This window comes from Drosophila teissieri, chromosome X, assembly GCF_016746235.2.
Source record: "Drosophila teissieri strain GT53w chromosome X, Prin_Dtei_1.1, whole genome shotgun sequence".
NCBI lineage: Eukaryota > Metazoa > Arthropoda > Insecta > Diptera > Drosophilidae > Drosophila > Drosophila teissieri.
This window is the reverse complement of record NC_053034.1, coordinates 5,223,561-5,244,465: the sequence shown is the minus strand read 5'-3', so window position 1 is coordinate 5,244,465 and position 20,905 is coordinate 5,223,561. Positions and strand designations below refer to the sequence as shown.

The following is a 20,905-nucleotide window of genomic DNA, read 5'->3' as shown; positions in this document are numbered from 1 at the left end:
AACAAAAAATAAATAAGGGATAAGGATAGAGGATGTTCTGGGAAGAAAACATCCGCAGACAGACACTAAGATAAAAACGTACACACATAATTGTGTAATCCATGTACTATAGTTTTAGTAGCTAGGAACTATATCTATCAAGTGACTAATTTTTTAATTTCTCTTTAATTTTATAAAGCTGAAGTAGGAGACAAATACCTATCAATAAGTTTCATTACTTCAAGCTCCTTTCAACGTTTCAACGTTTAAAATTTCTCAAAAATGGTAGATAGTTATTGAAATGAATTTACTTTTGGTTTGATCCAAAAAATATGCTGGTAACTGAATTGTAAAATTGAAGTTAAAGTTGGAGTGGGAAAATCATTAAAAGGTCGCACTCATTTCAATTCCTGGCTGTGCACTGTGCAAAACATAATGTGTGTTTTGGGGATAGGAATGGGGACGTAGGGAAGGTGAAAGTAAAAGTGAAAGTTGGGTGGGCATTGGGGATGCATAAAAAGGTGCCGGGGGAGGCATTGTGATACAAGGAAAACTCCTCCCAAAAAGTAAACTTAAATACGATACATTATTCATGTAATTTCTGTCCGACAGCGAAAATCAACCTTCAATTTTAGTAGTCCGACAGTTGAATGGTTACAAGAATACATGTACATACATACATATGTACATAAACTTGTTCTAAAAAATACATATTTTAGCAAGTAAGTATTAATTTCATTAGGTTTCAGCATATACTCGAAAATACATGTATAATATAACATAAAAAAGAAGTTAATTTTTTACCTTTACCGCGTCAACATTTCTTAGCAACAGTGTTTTGGCAACATTTACTTTCGTCTTGGCCACAGTGTTGCTGCAACAAAAATCGAAAAGAAAAACTCACTCAATTTGTTCTCTTTTGCTCGTAACTCTTCGATTTGTTTTGAGTGCTGCGCCTGTTTTGCTTTTGCATTGTTTTGATTTTTTTTTGTGTGCCGTTATAAAAGCGCCACAAAACGCGTTTTACGCTCTTGGCGAATTTGTTGTGTGAGCATGTGAGTGTGTGTGAGCGCAACTGTACCGGCGTCTTCTTTCTTCGGAGCTTTTTTGTTGTTTTTGCAGCTGCCGTTTTCTTGCGTTCTCTCTTCGCCTTCCTTTATTTTTATTTTTGTCTTTACACCTCTGGGCGTAAATCCTTTTGGAAGTCCACATGCAAAATGTGTCAACGGCGAAGAAAATCGACAGCGAAGATAAAGATAAAGAGGAAAAAGAAGAAGACAACGAAGCCATCTGTAAGAAAAGAACGTAAATCAAAGGGGTAAAGGAGTCAAATAGAATAACGAGAATGACCAGAGTTGTAACGAATAATTATCATTAAAAATGAGAAACTGGACTGCCAAACCTAACACATATGTATTAAATAAGTAATAAGTATATGCATAAAATTACATACATACATACTTACAAAACATCCCTTTCCTTTTTTCAAATTTCTAGATTATCAAAGAAGAAAATCAATTATAAATAAAATAAATACTTATATTCATATCAGATAGGGAATCATTCACGGTAATCCTCGAATTACGATCGTGGCCTTCAAGTGTGTGTTCAATTACGCCTATGAATCAGTTGTGCCAAAATACTCGAGTATTGAGCTACTCCAATAATTTATAATTGAAGGTTTGCACATGCGTTATCTTCTGATACGATAGGCGTCTAAATAGTTGGCGCCAAAAAACGGTAATGGCAAATAACTAATACAAATATGTAGGTACACCTTTCAAAAACCGAGTTTTTATGCATATTTTAATGAATATAAACTATTTCAATATTTTAATATTAACTATGATATATGTAAGCCCATACATTTCCTTAAAAAGAAAACTAGCTGTATAATATTACTGAAACGTTTCAATTCCAATAGCACTTAAAAAACAAAAGTGTTATTTTATGTAGTATTCACGTAGTAAAATCCCACTACTAAACGTCACGTAAAGGAAAAAAAGGAAAGGAAAAAATAAGAAGTCGGATTTAGCGACTTTGTTGCAAAAGGAAGACTAGTGCGCAATGCAATTTACGATTATTTGCGTTATCAATGGGGGGCGATAGTTTCTGGCCTACGGTGAGCATAACTGGCACTCGAGGCCCCGGCTTTATCGCATTTGAATTGCCAATACAATTACGCCGAGTACACCTGTCGACAGCGGCGTCAAAGTTACATTGTTGCTGCACGTGTAGACCGTTAAATGCCAAGTCAACTGCGCCTGGGGATGGGATGAACCTCAATCCAGTACTAGCAATACTGTCGATAAGATCGTACAGACGTATGTACATATGTATGTAACTTGTACATAATTAAAGCTACACTGTGGTATCCACATGTACATACATCTTAAGTTGCTTTGGTGTTCCTTCACCTTCCACGCCTTCTTTCTAATCTTCTTCTAATCTATCGACACTTTAATCCCGATATTTTCGATAACAGTCGATTCAGGCGACTCGGTGTCATCACTGTCATCGCCCATCATTTTTACGAGCCCGACGCGAGGTTAGTCGGTTACGTTACGTCGATTTTTTGAAAGCTTGGCAAATTCTGGACAAACTTGATATGGAAACTCGGCACGGCAGGCACTTGTTGCCATTATTTACGCAGTTGTTTTATCTCCCCGTGCACACTTTCCATTTTTGCGCGAACGTAAACGGCGCAGAAAGTAGTGTAGTATTATTACACAAAACAAGCAGCACACGCAAAAGTGAATTGCGCAAACATCAAAATACTAAAATATTTCAAAATTTATTGAAATCGAACTTCGACAGCGGGAGGGAGAATGCAGCGCGAAAAAAAGCTCACAAAATGCGCGCCAATTTCTTTTTGTCTGTAACGCAGTTTTACCCTGTAGGGGAAGGAGGGTATTGGCACTTTCAGGAAACTTTTGTTTGTGGTGCTCATGGATACTGAAGTGGAAATACCCGTTGCGTTACTTAATTGTCATTCTGCTGACAGGAGCATTTAACAATAATAATTAAATAATAACAAGTGCAAATTGCAGAGTAGTTCTTAGGCGAGTTTTCAACTTAAATTTTTCTGCTGGGTCGCTGGTTGCGAAATCAAAACAAAATCCGAAGCGTGCAAAGGTGCGAGAGAGAGGGCAGATGCACGCGCCAAAAAGTGCAATGGAAATTGGTGGGGGGAAACGCGGAAGAGGGAGAAAAGGGAAAAAGTTGTGGAAATGGAAATCAAAGCGAAACGTAACGAAATCAGCAGGGTGACGAAAGCGGGAAGAACTTTGCGTCGCAACCACCTGATGATTTAATAGTCGCAGAAGGACGCAAAATTCCATCACTTGTTTCTTTCGAGTTCATACATATGCACATAAGTACATACATGCATACGTATGTGGGCATATGTGTACGCATGTATTGTAATACGCAATAAAAATGCGCCGTTAGTGATTTACCTACATACTTCATAAGTGTTCAAAAATAATCGTTTTAAGAAGTTTTTTGGAAAACTAACGTATGTTAAAATATGCTACTTTTCATTCAAGTTGCTGTTGCTTCCTCTCCTTCTTCACTTTACTACCCCTTCGTCCACAAATTCCACAACTTCTTCTTTCCAAAGTTGTTGTTTCTTTTTGGCTGGTGCTTTTTCCTTTCTTTCTACATTTCCTTCGCATAATTTAATTAGACTTGAGGTAGGTTCACACACATTCAAATACACAGACACACACGTCCACACACTCGAAAAAAAATGTTTGCCTTTTGTTTTGTTTCTACCTTGCGGCTTCACTTTTTGTTTTATTGGCATTTCTGCATTGTTTATTTTTGCCGCCACAAAGTTCACAAGTTCAATCAACTTGACAAAACTGAAACTGAAGTTGCAGAAAGAGAGAGCGAGATGATGGTCTGTTTCTGGTTAAAGTGGAAAGAGCGAGAGCGCGGCAGACAAAAAGTGACAAAGAGCTTAAATTACACACACGCACATAAAGAACTTCGGTAGGTAGGGTAAATAGATAAAGGAAAGGGTAAGGAGAAAATGAAGCAGTGTAAGGGGCTAAAAAGAGCGGGAAAGAATGAAGAACTTCTCGCAGAAACTAAGCAAACGGAACACAACCAAAAAGAAATCCATTTAAAAATAGGCAACATTTATGTGGCAAAGAAGAATTCCAAATAATGCCAAAGAAAAGCAATTGAAACCTGCAGTTATACATTTGTACATGTGTGAATTAATATTTATGCGTGTAAGTAAGGTATTACTCTTTTATTGCATTGTGACTCTTTTATTGGAAAATCAACCTTTTTCCAAGGACTATCCTAACATTTCTTTTGAGTATGTACATACATATGTATGACTAACACATACTTGTTAAAAACAAGATTGTGTATATTGTATAACATTGAATGCTATATTTTTATACATTCGTATGTAAATTAAATTATTGAATCAAACTTTTTTTGATTTCCAATAAAATACACATTTGTTTATTTCGATTCGTATTGCTATTAATTTTACAAGAACCTTTCGAGTCCGTTCTCGTTAATTGTTTATGTTTTTATTTGCAGAGTGATGCAATTTGCGGATTATCTCAATTCCACCCGGCGTGCGCTCAATTATTGTAAACACCACTCAAAAATTCACCGCTCTCACTCTCTTTCACTTAACCGGCAAAACCGGCAAACTGAAGCAATCACGCGAGAGAGCGAGTGAGCGCGTGAGGCAGCGATAGAGAGAGAGGCATGGAGCGGGTTAATTGCACCGCATACCATAGAGTATAAACAAACCGTGATGAAATAGCCAAATGTCAAAGCAGAACTTTGTAGAACTTGCTGAATTACGTTGCAAAATGCAATAAATTCAATCGAAAAGCTCCTCTCAATGCGAAATCACTCAAAGCCAGCAGAGAGCGCGCGCACGCCGACGAGTGAAAGAGCGGAGAGCGGCAGAGAGAATGAGAGAGAGCCAGCGAACGCGGCAGTCTAGATATATTTAAGGAACAGTCTATAGTTTAAAAGTCACAATTTGGTGCCGTCGCGCGTTCAGTTCACCGCGGGTTATTCTCTCTTCGCTTTGTGGATTGTATTTTTGGCTGTTTTCCGCCCGACAACAAAAAAAACCAAACACTATATAGTTCGATAGTAAACCCTGGAGCAACACGTTTCAAAATACACAACTACTACTCACTACAACTGTCACAGCCAAGTTACAAAAGTGCTAAATCCCAGAAATAAACCAAAAGCCGACTAAAAACCGCGCAAATACATCAAAAATCTTCTCCAAAGCAGAAACAAAAACTTGTGAAAAACTAGAAGTAAAAAAAAAAGATTTACAAAAAAACAGCCAGTGCAAAATAAACGGGAAGAATTTTTTTTTGTGTCCCTTTTTTTGGTGTTTTTTCTCCGTCTTTCCCCCTTCTTTGACGCAAAAACAAAAGTGCGCAACAACACTTACAGGCGGCGGGAACGGGATAGAAATAGATATAGCCGACACCGACTGGAAAGCAAAGGAAGCTAACCAAATTGGATTACAATCAATTGAATAGAGACGGATACGAAAACTATGTTCAGCGAGGTGAGTGCAAAGATATGTATGTGTACGTATTATTTACCGGAATACTTCGACTTTAAAAATCGCGTCGATTCGAGGAACTTTGATAGAATTTCAGTGCAAGAGACAGCTAAACTTAACGGTGCACACACATTACGATAAATCAGTGATCACACACACACACAAATCAATACGAAGTAACGGAGTCTAGAAACTTTAGAAAAAACGTTAAGAATCAAAGATCTATAACAAGGAATGAAAAAGGAAAGAAAAAATAGAGGGACAATAGATAATATATATCTAGAAGTGTCTGAATTTTGCAATGTTCTAGATTTGTGAAATTCGCTAAATAAAATTCTATAAAGTTCTGTGTCGTTTTTAGACTTCTGAAATTTAATTCTCTTTGCTGGCAATTATTAAAAGCACCTTTTAAACGAGTTGGTAATTTTCGAAAGTCCCAGTAGTAGGATTCGAAAGTAATTAACGATGCTACGAAAATATCCAAACTTACTAAAAATGAATTTAAAACGTTGTTATGGTCAGTGCTAAAAACACAATAGAAATAAATTATTTGTTATTTTTATAATTTAAAATAAAATTGAAAATTATTTAATGAATCAAATATTCATAGACGAAATGAACTAACAGCTGTACAATTTCTGGAAATTTGTGAATGTGAAATTAAAAAGTCGAAAGATAATAAACTAATCCGTTTTTCATTCGATTCTGCAAAAGAGTTGTACTGTTAGTTTTTGGTCGTACTTTTCACTAAAATGCAACGGATTCTAACGAAAAAGAAAAAAGAACAGTAAATTAGTAAAGTCTAAAGCTTGCAGATCTGCGTGTATCAGTAAAAGGTCAGTTTTTTTTTCAGTAACTGGAATGGGTATTTGATTTTTCGTTTCCCTTTTTGCGCTTGTTTATTTTATTATTATTTCTTTTTGGCTATTGTCAAGAGCGCGGAGATAGGCGATTTTGGGGGCAAATGGTTAACAGTCTATGAAGCTATAGGCTAAATTAGCTTTTGATAACATTTGCTGAACCCTCCACGTCGCCTGACGTCATTATAAGTGAAACCTGACACAGTAGAACGTGACTTTTACGAACAATAATATATTACTAGAGATTAGTTAAATCACTTTACATTTGGAATATCCTTATGGTGAAGAACTTTTTTACAGTGTTTGGTCGATGCAGGTTCAAACTGAGATTAACCGAAAAAAATGTGTATTTAAATTGCAATAAAATTAAAATGTTTTACATAGACCTCTTGTCTACAACGATTTCCACTTTACCTCTACTTTTCAGACAGCGGACATATAACTCAGGAACTAAGATATAAAAAAACCCAGACAAAACTTAACGCAATGGCTCTTCATCCCTACTCTCTAATGGAGGACCAATTTTTTTCAAATATTTCAATATTCGATATGGATAATGATCTGTACGATATGGACAAACTCCTGTCGTCGTCCACCATCCAGAGTGATCTGGAGAAGATCGGGGACATGGATGGTGCATTTCAGGACTACGACTTTGAGGAGGATATGAAGCCAGAGATCCGGAACATCGACTGCATGTGGCCGGCAATGGCCAGTTGTTTGACCAGCGGAAATTCCAATGCAATGGAAACCGGAAACAACAGTGCAGCCTCGTCGTACAGCGAAACTAGTGCCGTATCCCTGGCTCTGGTTTCCGGCTCTACGAATCTCTACAGCGCGTATCAACGATCGCAGACGACAGATAACACTAGCACCCAGTCAAATCAACAGCAGGTCGCTGGTAATCCCGATAGCTTGCCGGTGATCATCAAGAAGGAGCTCGCGGATGTGGACTACATGATGGTCAGCCAGAAGCGCCTGCGTTTGAGTAGCGGCGACAAGAAGTCACAGATCCAGGACGAGGTCCATTTGATACCGCCCGGCGGAAGTCTGCTCCGCAAGCGGAACAACAACCAGACACTGGACACCCGCAAAGCGGGCGAGGTGAGCGGCGATAGCATCAAATACTTGAGACCCGACACACCACACAGTCTCACCGACGAGGTGACCGCACCAGAGTTCAGACATACCGTCGACTTGCGTGCCTGCGTGATGGGCAGCAACAACATCTCGCTGACCAGCGACGATAGCGATGTCAACTACATTAAGCAAATCAGCAGGGATCTTCAGAATGCCGGCAAGGATCCGTTGCCCGTGCGCTACATACCGCCGATCAACGATGTCCTCGATGTGCTCACCCAGCATTCCAATTCAACGGGTGGCCAGCAGCAGATGAATCAACAGCAAATGGACGAGCAACAGCAGGCCATCGATATAGCCACTGGATGCAGCACAGTGGACTCTCCGGCGGCTACCGGCTCCGATAGTGACTCCGATGACGGTGAATCCATCAACTTTGGACTGCGGCACCACCGCAACAGCAAGAGCAGCAGCAGCACCAACAATAACAACAGCAGCAACGGCATGATGCACATCACCGATCATAGCTACACACGCTGCAAGGATATGGTGGATGATGGGCCAAATCATCTGGAGACCCCCTCGGATTCCGGTGAGTCCATAATTTTAATATTTTCACTAATATTGCAAGTGCTACGAGTGCTTAGAGTCAAAATGTCTTACAACAGTATGGTCATGGTCCTTGGTTGCATGGCAAAGCTGTAGAGCTGAACATCCTTAGATCCCTGGGGATACATTGAACATGGTCTACTACGCCTCAGTCTAAACGCCCACATACTAATACTGGCATACTAATTACAGAAATAGAATAGCTCGTGGGGCGACCGATTAGTTTTCAACCGCTGGCCCCTTACTCCCCCGCACACCCGCACACTCCTGTGGGTGTTGCACATTCAACTAGTGTTCGCACTTCCGTTTCGTGTGGGTGCCAGAGAGTAACGCCCAAACGCACAAGTACGCTATACAGTATAGTATAGGCAGCCGGAAAATCGATTGGCGGAAAACGCCTACGTCAACAGCAAACGTAGTAAACTTGTTACGTTGCACACCGAAAAAAAAAAAAAAACGAATGAAGAAAAACCCGCCCACGCGACGCCGGCGTCTGTCTGCGGTGGTTTTCCATTTCCCATTGATTTTTGTGCTTTTCGCTGCGATATGGTATGTGCTATGTGCTCTGAGCTCTTGCTCTGGACTTTCCTTTATGATTTTTCCCACTTGCCACCCACAATGGGGAAAATGTTGGCGCGTGGCTTTCATGGCTCATTGTGTTCAGTTGCTCCATGGCGTCATCCTCTCTCTTCCGAAAAACTTATCACCCGGGGGATGATGATGATGTTCTTGCGCAGAACTACGCCCAGAATAAAAAGAACCCATATATATATATGCATATACATGTATATATATACATATGTATATATATATATATATACTAGAATCTCTCTCGTTTGGGCCAACACCCCAATTTACTTGGCTCTTCCTTTCCGGGCTGTTGTTGTGCGAATTTCAAGGATGTCTGGTCACTGGCCACGTGGCAGACAGCCCCAAAATTTTCCTGCCTCCTTGGCGGCATTTTCTATTACACTCGTGTATACAGCTAAATATACACCTAAAATACGGGGTATCTGCGACTAAAAAAGAAGAATAAATCTTGCCCATCAGAAAAGATTTATTATGCCATTAATATTGAAGGTAAAAATATTCTACTCATCAATAATTTAAGGTGAAATGTATATATTGCAATGTATACATTTCTTATATCTGTGATCATATTCTGCAATCTATTTAGTTTTATAGGATATATTTATAGTCGTCCTACTTGCCTTATTTGCCGGCGAGTTCAATGTCTGGTTCTCTCTCTCTTTTTGGCGCGCAAATCGTTATCCATTGAGCAACCCTCGCAAGCTTACGTCACGTCAATCATCTTGATTTTTACTACGTCTTACGCTACAACTACAACCGCGCATGCAACTACGTGTGCATTTTCTACTGCAATGAGTAATACTACGCTATGGGGTGGCGGCTTTTGGCGCTTTTTCTCTCTCGTCTGCTTGTTCTGCGTTTCTCTCTTGCAATTTGCCGAGTGCAGTTAAACCAAGAATATGCAGCAACAACACGGTTTTTGCACGTTTGTTTTGGTTTTTATGCTTTGCTTTTGGGGTGTTGTCTGCTTTTGCGTTTCGCGTGCCTTTGTTGTATTTTGTGCTTTTACTCCTTGTTGCCAAGCGCTCCATATATTTATTTAATTTCTACCTCTGCAAAAAACGAACGGAACGAACGCAAACTAGAAATAAAAAAAGTCATAAAAAGATAAATATGTAAAAAACTTATCATAAATTGAGGCAAAACCGCCCACGCTCGTGTTCGTCTGTATATATATATATATGTATTTGAAATACTCAGAATTAAAAAGACATACATACATTTTCCTAGAAATGCTAATATTTTATGATCGGTCTTCAAAATTACTGGACATAATCGAAACCGCACTAGTAACCAAGAAGCATTACGTTGACGCAAATTTACCGAAAATCAACTTCACATCCAACTTAGTTTGGTGACGAAATCACATCACAATTTTCCACTGTTAATTTGGCAAACTAAAAGCTTGACACAAGTGGCTCGAGATTAGTTCTTTCTATTCATTTTGCGTACGCGTTTCTTGTTGGAAGCAGATATAGAAATAGCAGAAGAAACGGAAAAAGAAATCAGGTGCGTGCCGCAGATTAGCAAATGTAGCCCTCTTGCTTGCACGCGCAACTCGTGAGGCCGGCGAGAGGGAGATGGCGCTTTTTGAACACACGCACTTGTATCAATATCAATTCTTTTCTTTTCCTTTATTGAGGAGGGGGGGCTGCTTTCTTTATCGCTATGCTGCAGTCTTCTAATTAGTATAAAAGCTCAGGAGAGCAAGCGAGACGGGTCGCGTCACGTGCGAGCGAGAGGGGCGGTTGGCAACAACGCACAAAATTCGGCAAATAGATAAGGTTCATAGTGGAGTGAGCGAGACACCAGATGCCACATGCCTATGTTGGCGCCTCTATAAAAGTGCGTACACACGCACACACACTCACATGCATGGATGTATTTATGTGTGTATGTGTATATGTGTGTATTTACCTTTTGGCAGTGCGTGCTGGTTTTTGGCATTTCGCACCTTGCGACTGTGTGTGCGTTTGTGTGTTTGGAAAAATGTTAATGAACTGAACCAAGGTCAGCCATTCGCCGAAAAAAAGTGCGTAGAAATCGAAAAGTGGTGTGGGGGTGCGGCAAAAAAAAAACAACTTATGACCAAGTCTCAAGTTGGCTAAAACAATATTTCCATTTCTGGCTGTTTCTGGCTCTTCGCTTTTCACTTTCGATCTCAGCAGTTCTTCATCATTGTATGCGTTTAGAAGACAACAATCGAAAGTCAAGAGACTAGACCTAACTTATATGAAAATGTATTACGCTCAAGAAAAGAAGCTGTGAGAAAAACTAAATATATAGAAATATAATAATAGATCGATAGACAAGAATATAAACAGTGGTAGATTGTAAATAAGACACCCCCTTTTTGTAAGGGCCCCCAAAAAGGCCGTGCTAACAATGGTCCGTATGTTATTTTTTCCGGCTGGAGCTATAGTTTTTTTTTTTTTGGCATTTTTTCTTTTTCGTACACATTTTGGCGGTTTCCTCGACTGTTACTAGGCGTCTCTCTCTTCCCGTCCTTATCTCGCCACATAGCGCAATCTCTTTCTGATGTACGAACTGCGTCGTGGTTGTTGGCTTGTTGTTGCTTTATTCGCACACGTGTAGCAATAAATTGTTATGCTCAAGGTCGCAAGAGCGGCGACGTCGGCGTTAAAAAAGCAAAAAAAAAAAAAAAAACCCAAAAGCCCATAAAGAGCAAAGCTTTTTCGCCCCCTCTCGCTCTCACGCACTTGGCACAGCTTTATTTATTTATCTTCTTTTTTTTTTTCTTAACAAACGAGCCTTCCTTTCGGCGGCGTTCATGAGAGATTTCCTGCATATACATATAAGTGTGGTACATACGTATATATGTATGTACAACGAAGATGTATCCACGCCCAAGAATGTTGCCAAAAGCTCCATGGCGAAATGTTGCCAGACGCATTTTCATAATTTATGTGCCAGTCACATTATTACATTAGGGATGTCTTCCAACCAACCCAACCTTTTCTAATATCCATATGGTCTGGCCTCTGATCGTCGTGTTCGATGTGTCGCATTGCGACGTCGTGCAACATTAGTCATTATTTTCGTGCTTTTCGTGGAGAAGGGGGGGGCTTGATGTGTGCAGAGGTTTCCATCGGAAAAGGCTTAACTTGATGACTCACATCCTGCTTTTCCTCCGATGATGAAATTCCCACTGACTACGTCACAAAAAAGGAAAAGCCGAGAAAATCAAATGGGCGAAGGCAAAAAATAAAAAAAAATCATATTAAAGGAGGAAAAAGTGCAAGAAATGCGCGTGGGAAAATCTTACAGTGCAGCGGAAGCACTGTTTTTTCGCAATTGTTTATAAGACAGCGGTGGCTAATTTTTTATGATTTATATTTTAAAACATTTTTATAGTCCATACTTGAAAGTTCTTCTGTTGCGAAAATTTACATTTTTGATTAACTCTATATTAAATCGATGGAATTCCATTTGTTTTGATTACCTCATTTTAAAAGAAGGACTATTGTTTGAATTGCCCCTGTGCTTACGGGTGTGTGACCTATTTCACTGGCCCCTGGTGTGGCAAGTTGCGGTTGAGCGACATGTTGCCAGCAGATGTTGCATTTGCGGCTGCAATTTCTGTTGCAGTTACCGCTGCGGATGCAATTTCTGCTGCTGCTGCTGCGTCGCTGCTCCGTCTCTTAACCTTTGCCAAAAGTGCAACATGTGTTGCTGTAGCAGTTGCAATTTATTTGATTTTCATGCGAAATGCCAACGCAAGAATATAGGGTGGTGAGGCGTGGGAAAACTGAAAAGATCCATATACATATATGTATGTATGTTTGTCTATGTTTACATTCTCGATTCTTCACGGCTTCCACGAAATCGTTAAACGTGTGCGCTTGTAAACAAATACACAAATATACAAATACAAAATGCAAGGCGTCAACAAGTACAAATTACTCACTGATGATCTAAACGGTCAAATTCTTCTTTCCCTCAATGAACTTTCTTCTAAATATTAACGTTTACACGTATAACGTGTACACGTACACATCCATACGTGTGTATTCCCGTCCATCATTTGCAGCAATCGCTGCCGAGATGTGTCATTAAAGTCGCAGACGTGGAGCTCAGAAAACAGCAACAACGTTTGTTATTAAACAAATTCACAAGGGCGGCGGGAAATATGGGGGTTGTGGGGAGTTGTCGTCTCCAAGTCAAATTTGTCGAATTTTACGACTTGCGGCACAGTGGTTGCTCTGAATCAAAGGAACAATAAAAGAATCTACAAAACATTTTAAAATATTCCTAAAAATGAATTACTCGAATATAAATTGGTTTTAATGCGCCTCATCGATGGCTGCTGATGACTAATTCCGAGTGAATTATTTATCCTCCAAGTGGTCCCAATTTATCCCACTGTATTTTATTTGCCGAGTTATCGTTGCCTTTTTTTGCTGTCGCTATTTTATTTTTATAGGCTTTTTAAAACATTCTTGTCTGTATTACATCATTTGCCATTTCCATTTTCATTTCAATTTCATTTGCCTGACAACCCAACTCAAAAGACATGGGGTATTTAACCCGTTCGCGTATATCCACAATGATGTTCCTGAAGCATCTCATCTGCTGCATTTCTGTTGTTGTTGCCTTTTTGTTTTTTTGTTTTGCATTGATGATGCACTTGTCCGCATTTTTCGTATTTTTTATAATTCCCTCTTTTAAGGCCTACCCTTTGGGCTGTCTGTCCGCATCATCTCACCGTACCCCCGTTCCTATGCTAATTTTATAGGGCAAAAGGCGTCTCTGCTTATCACACACGTCCCTACACATGCATATATACATGGGCTTATATACATACGTGTACTACGTATACCTATCGTACGTACAATGCAGGGGCAGGAAAAACCCAACCCACCGCCTCCCCCTTTTTCCTGCACAAAAGTTGCGCAACATGTGGCGGCTTGTGTGCATTTTATTTGCAATTGTAATCAACGGCAGCTTCCTCTTTGGAATTCAATACCCTAGCTGAAGGGTTTATTCGACCTGTTCGAAGAGGTGATGTGATGGACTTTAAAATCAACAAATCGTGACGTATGCAGTTAAACTGAAACTACTCCTCACAGCTTCCAATCTCAAGTCGACTGCAATCTTTGGTGAGGGGTATCCAATCGTCGTGTTCAAAACCTTTGCACGCTCCTCTACTCTCGGCTTTTGCTTTATTATTACGATTTGATCTTGGCTTCGTTCGCTTAGCAACAAAAGTTGCTGCTGCCGTCGCGAATAAAAAAGTAAAAAAAAAAATAAAAGTTGCTTTGTTTGGTCTGTCTGCTTCTTCTTCTTCTACTCGGTTTCTTGTATTTTAATGCAGCAAACGAGTTTGTCGGGTTTTTTATTCGAATTTGCTGAGAGAGAGGAGAGATATAGTATAGTATAGTATAGTAGTATAGTATATGATGGTAGATGTAGAAGCAGCAGCCGATTTGTGCGAGTGAATAACCGTTAGTAAAACTATGGCAAAAGCTCGCGGCACAACCCCAGTTTTTATTTTTATTATTATAACCGAGAGTATCGCTCAATTGAATGCACTTTTGTCGGGCAGCAGACGCAGATGTAGATGCAATTTGATGATAGTAAACAAGTGAGGGAGCTTGCACTTTTGTTGTTTTCATTTCATTTTATTTCGCTTCGTTTCTTTTTTATCATTCATTCATTGTCTATCGAAAACAACGTGTGGTGGTGGGCTGGGTCGCAATCCGCAGTCTGGAAATTCCCCTTTCGATATTGAAATAACGCGATTCGCTGGAAATCTCGCTTGACAGTTGTTACTTTCCATATTTATTAATTTTAAGCCAAAGTCGAGAGTTGGTTTTTTTGGGGCTTATGGCGGCGTTTTCTAGAATTTTAGCCTGACAAAACTCCTGGAAACCTTGCTTATATTTATTTATTTCATACTACAATTCCTATCATTTTTGTGTGGGATTTTATACCTGTAATATGCACTCTGGATTTCCCCATTTGAGCGCCCATTCCTGTGGAATTCCGCAGTTTGCTGTCCTCTGCGCTTTATTTTTTTTCTTTACTGCGTAAAATGGCCGTCGAAGAGGCTGCATTCCAAGATTTTGTCGAGGGGAGAAGACTTGGTGGTCTGTTGGTTGTCTAGCCAAAGTGAAACGATGACGTTGGCAAAAAAATATATAAAAAAATAAAAAACCAGTAAAACGAATCAAGTGCTCGCTTGTGGCTGTGGCTCTGTGGCTCCTTCGTTTCTTCTCGTTTCGTCTGTTGATTCTCCTGAAAGAATCTGACTCATGCCCACTCAGGCATTTCTTATGCAGGTTTCGATTTCGTTGCGGTTACCAGTCGGGTTTTATTCAATGTTTGTTTTTTCCAGTCTCCCATGCACTTGATCTTGCAACTTGCAACTTGCAACTAGTTGCTCTTGTCAGCAGTGTCTACCACCAACTTCTGCCCTGCTCCTGCTTCTCTGGTTTTCTTTTACCTTGTTGCCAAGCGTAGAATTGGCCTTTTTCCTGCCATTTCTTCTGGTTTGCTTGCACAGTTGCTTGTTTTGCTAAACAAATGAAATGTTTAAACAGTTGACTTGAACTCAAAGCGTATAAATATCGATGTCTTTGTGGAAATTTGATTCATTTGAAGGCCAAATTTTTAGTCGATATAAAACACAATATTGCATAAAACACAATCGAAAAAAGAAGTGATAGTAAAAATAAGACTTGGGCTATTATTCTCATGCAATTCTTGTTCCTTTTCAAAACCAAAGCCCCTCAAATGTTTTTCCTTTGGCGAAAGTTTAATGACCCTTGCCTAGAATTATGACTTAGGTGGGCGTAGGAAAAACAAACAAAATATAAGTAAAGGAAATGGGAATGGAATGGAAGAAAGGCAAAGGAAGAAAACAGCTAAAGCGGATTAGTGTGTCAACGTTTGGGGTATAGTTTTCCTTCTCTGCCATACTTATAGTCGTATATATCTCGTATCTGGAGTATCAGACTTCAGGAAGCAATAGATTTGCACGGATTTCAATTTCAAGTGGCGTCGCGACAGACAGACGACGCCCTTTCGTGTTGACGTCATTGGTCTGTCTCCGCCTTTTTGTTTTGCCTTCTTTTCTCTCTCTCTCTTTATATATATATATTTTTTTTTGAGCTTTGCTATGCTTTTTCCCCATACCAATTCTTTCTCCCCCACATCTCGCACAATTCCGCTTGACAACAGAGAAAGCTGGAGGCTTGTAGGGATAGCCCCATATATTGGATGGGAAGTGGGGGCACAACCCGGAGCAGATTTTGCTGTACTTCACTCTTCCGTTTCGCTAATTTACCGCTTCCGCTGCGATCATTGAACCAAGAAGATGAATAAGAAAGACGCTGAGGCTGCAGCACAGTGCGTTGCACAATTATAGTGGCACACATTAACAATAAACTATGTTTAGGATATCGATCATCATCGATATCACGAAATCAAGACACCATTGCTAATCAGAAATACCAATTTTTTTTTTTTTTTTACTATCGCTGTGCAGATGAGGAAATCGATGTGGTATCGTATACGGACAAGAAGCTGCCCACAAATCCCTCGTGCCACGTGATGGGCGCCCTACAGTCCCAGATGGCGCACAAGATCTCGATTGATCACATGAAGCAAAAGCCGCGCTACGACAACTTCAATCTGCCGTACACGCCGGCCAGCAGCAGTCCGGTGAAGTCGGTGGCCAACTCGCGCTATCCGTCGCCCTCGAGCACACCGTACCAGAACAGCTCAGCCGCCTCGCCGTCCTACTCCCCGCTATCCGTGGACTCATCAAATGTCAGCTCAAGCAGCTCCAGTTCCAGTTCACAGTCAAGCTTCACCACCTCCAGTTCCAACAAGGGACGCAAGCGATCCTGCCTGAAGGCTCCTGGAGGTTTGTTGATCTCCCCCAGCGTTTATCTGCCGGGAGGCAATAACAAAGTGACGCATAGCTGCATGATGAGCAAAAAGAGTCGCGGCAAGAAGGTGGTGGGCTCCTCGGCCTCATCGTCTGGCAACACATCTCCGATTTCGTCTGGTCAGGATGTGGACCCAATGGATCGTAATTGGCAGCGACGCAGCGGTGGAATTGCCGCCAGCAGCGCGAGCTCCAGCAGCAATGTCCTCCGGAAGGACTTTGTTTTGGGTCTGGACGAGGCGGATACGATCGAAAAGCGCAATCAGCACAATGATATGGAGCGCCAGCGCCGCATTGGCCTGAAGAACCTCTTCGAGGCTCTAAAGAAACAGATTCCCACGATCAGGGACAAGGAGCGGGCTCCTAAGGTCAATATCCTGCGTGAGGCGGCCAAGCTATGCACCCAGCTAACCCAGGAGGAGCACGAGCTCAGTCTGCAGCGCCAGGTCTTGGCCATGCAGCTCAAGCAACAGCAGGAGATCCTGGCCCGTTACAGGCTGGAAATGAACGAGTCGCACTCGGTTAGCGGATAGTGTTGTCTCATAGCATCAGCTTAAAGCGGCGGCGTAGAGCTAGGACACCCACAACCCATTGTATATACAGGATCTGTATACCCTCCTATTTTTTGCGATTTACTTTTGATTTAGATTCGATTCTTTCTTGACATTTAGCCTTAAATATGATTTTTTTTTGTGAAGAACTTCAATATCAGTTAGTAGGTTATGTTTAACGATTTGCTTGCATTTTTTATATATATTTTTTTTTTGTTTACCATACAAGGGGTTATAGTGTACAAGTGATTTAACAAATTTGATTTCTTCAATGTGATATATATGATTTTCTTTCCGCGCGATTTGATTTGGTAGGGAAGTCAACGAAAACTGTTATGAAATCAAGTTGAAGTGTTTTTTTTTCGCTGCATATATTACAATATACACGTATGATTAGATTTAACTAGCAATTAGCGGTCTGTATATAACATATGATATATATTATCTTAGTTATTTTTTTGAATTAGTTACTTAACCATGAAGTAAACAAAAAGGAAAACATTTAAAAAACACAAAAAATAAGGACAAAGAACCAAACATTGAAAAGTGAAAGGAAAAGTTAGAATGAGAGAATGAGCGGAGAGACACAAACAAACTGAAGGGAAACACAAAAACGGAAACGGAAAACAGACAAAAGTTACAACGAAAGAGCCACAAAGAGGAGATAGATAGAGCACACAAAGTCGGAAGCGAGAACGATGAGATATATATATATATATGTATCTATATATATATATATAAATTAGTATAGCTTAAAGTAGAACTTTTGGTTTCGTACCCCAAAAGCAAAATGCGAAATGAGACGGCTTCAAAAAGTTCCAAACTTCTTGACGAAGCAACACGGAACACTTTATTTCGACCTTGGTTCGCTAGTTTACCTAGAAATAACCTATTAACCAATGGACATGTTTTTTTTGGGTCCTATATTCATAGAGACGCATCCTTGGAGCAGAAAAGAAACCCAATTGTATCTGCATGCATACACACCTCAATGCTTTTGCTTAGAACCCCAGATATCCCCTGCTATAACCCATATATATATATATATATATATTTATACATATATGTATATGGATTAGAAATATATATATATATATACATCTGTTGGACGACGCGGAGATGAAAGAGAAACGCTTTTTATATACACCCCAAAACAAAAAACTTGAACTCTACTGCCTATATTGAGAAAATACATTTTATTTGCTATGAAGATTCAAATATGAATATAGTTATATACACGTGTGTATATATAGGAACCTTTTTACAATCATATTATAGTTTTTTTTTTTGCTACACGTAGGCATATATATATATATATATTTTTTAACTGATAACTATGCATATGAAATGCACGAAACTTAACGAAAACAAAACGGAATTAAGGAAACTTTAAACTATATAATAGTACTAAGCCTAAACGTTAACCTCTCGAGATATATAGATAGATAGGAAGAGAGAGAGAGAGAGGACGAAAGAGTGGAGAAATTGGCTGCAAAGTTTGTGATTGGAGTTAGAGAGACCCAGAGAGATATATACACCCACGACCCAAGACCCAAGAAAACTCAAACTTTTGTGAGCTGTTTAACTGTCGATTTTTTGCTAATAAGTTATAGCCTTCCGGCAATATGTTATATATGATTAACGATTCTACCAATTGTTTACACGCATCTAAGGATCAACTAAATAACTACTACTAAACTAAAGGACATGAAGCATAAGGCAAATGCAAATTCAAATGCAAATGAAGTTAAAAGAGCATGCGAAATATGTAGGAAAACACGAACGGGATTCTAAAGAAATGTCAACTGTTATTTAGGTTTAGACACAAACACCCATGATATATATGGATATTCGATTAATATATATGATGACCAGAATTTGAATGAGATCGGAGGAGGTTATATACATACATATACATATATAACGCGAAAATTTCTATAGTGTAGGGCGACGTTTCAAGAAATTTTGTATGTGAGTTCTAGGCTATACCTACTATAACTATACCCAGATTTATATATACATTTCTTATATTTTTGTTTACTACTAGCTTAACGTTCGAACACATGAAATATTTTTTACCTTATACTTTTCTTTAATTACGCCGCCGCAAAAACTTTGAAAACTACCTACTTAACTTCTTATTTTTGGAATATAAAAACTACTATAAAACAATTGTTAAATGGAAAAAACAAAAAAAATGATATATTACTACGTGGACAAACAATTAAAGAGTATATTTTTTGTATTGTTTCGACCAAAAAATGTGTACACACTGTAAATAGCAATCTCGTTAAATAATAGTTACACACGCCTACAAAATAGCGAACCCAAACCCAAGAAATGGAATTATTTTTATAGAAAACACAAAACACAAAAAACCCGGAGAGAAAACACAAAGCAATAGACTTAAGCGAATTGTACAACGCGAAACGAAAACAAAACTTCAATAAACCAACAAAAACACACACACTTTTATATATACATATACAAAACACACACACGAATGCACCTATTTTCCTATAGTACATACAACCACAAATAGATTGACGAAAAAACATGTTTTCTTTCAATAATTTCAACAAACAAAAACCGTACAAATTTACGATACAATAAACTAAAAACAAATGACAAGAAACAAAAATACGAAAAGCAAACCTTTTCTTTGTTTAGTCCTTAAATTAATTTATTAACGAAACAACCAATTCAAGTGAAAGGGCATTTTTAAACATAATTTTTCATTGTAAAAAAAATTATATACACTAAAACTATGACCAAAACCAAAATCCTCGCAAACAAAACAAAAAAATATTAAACTTTTTTCTTTTAAAATATATTTATAACAAAAACAAAGCAAAAGTTTTTAAGTTTAAATATATTTTTATGATTATGAAATTTTTTATATTATACACACACAAACTACTATTTGAATTAGTTGTTAAACAATTTCTATTATTAAAGAAACACGCATTGTTTGAAGACAAATAACATAAAAAAAAAATCGTGTAAAAAAAAATCGGAAAAACTCATGAAATGAAAGCAAAAAAACTGTTAACACTGTACGGGAAATATGAAACTATAGACGATCATGCTTGAATTATTACATGTATATTTAAACAACTTTTTTTTTTGCATACGTTTATTACTATCTATTTGAAATCCCTATTTTTGATTTGATGACAAAAGAAGATATGAAAAATTCTGTTTACTTTGGTTATTGCTTATTAAATATGTGTAAAAATCGCAAAATAATATTGATATATCGGGCGAATCAAGCTAAACAACTATATTAATATATAATCTAATAAATTTTAACTCGTTATGTAGTTACCTATTAATGAAAAACAAATTGAAAGCAAAAAAAATGAGAAAAGTAAACACAATAAATTACATTTTATGTACCTTCTACATATATAAACTAAATATATTACACAGAACACACACTTATATATATACACACACTACTATATATAGAAACCGTTTAAATATTTTTTTTTCAAAATTTATGATAATGGAATTATATACATATAATTATACATTATACAATAAAAATATTTCACCAAGAAATTACTTTTGATTTTGTTATTATTTCTCCTCTTGATTCTTCTTTTTGTTTCGGTTTATATGATGCAATATTGAAGCTTCCCAGATCTTCCAATTGGTACAAGGATTTCCTCTCACACACAGATTGGTTGTTTGCGTTTTCGTTTTTGTAAATTTGCAATTTTGTTGCACTTTTCCAGACGGCTTGTTTTGT

The 20,905-nt window shown here is 38.5% G+C and overlaps 1 protein-coding gene and 1 long non-coding RNA gene across 2 annotated transcripts in view; one reads left to right on the top strand and one right to left on the bottom strand.

The window, feature by feature from the left end:
* The window catches only part of LOC122623562, a 37,112-nt gene extending 24,310 nt beyond the window's left edge, over positions 1-12,802 (bottom strand). The window contains exon 1 of the long non-coding RNA XR_006326410.1: positions 12,614-12,802. This is a non-coding gene — a long non-coding RNA (uncharacterized LOC122623562). The remainder of the gene's footprint in view (positions 1-12,613) is intronic.
* On the top strand, positions 4,986-19,616 carry LOC122623561 (myc protein). The gene is made up of 3 exons (XM_043802789.1): positions 4,986-5,548; positions 6,833-8,077; positions 16,196-19,616. Exons 2-3 carry the CDS (start codon positions 6,892-6,894, stop codon positions 17,131-17,133), a joined length of 2,124 nt encoding a protein of 707 aa, XP_043658724.1. The 5' UTR covers positions 4,986-5,548; positions 6,833-6,891; the 3' UTR covers positions 17,134-19,616.
* The last annotated feature ends 1,289 nt before the right edge of the window (positions 19,617-20,905 follow it).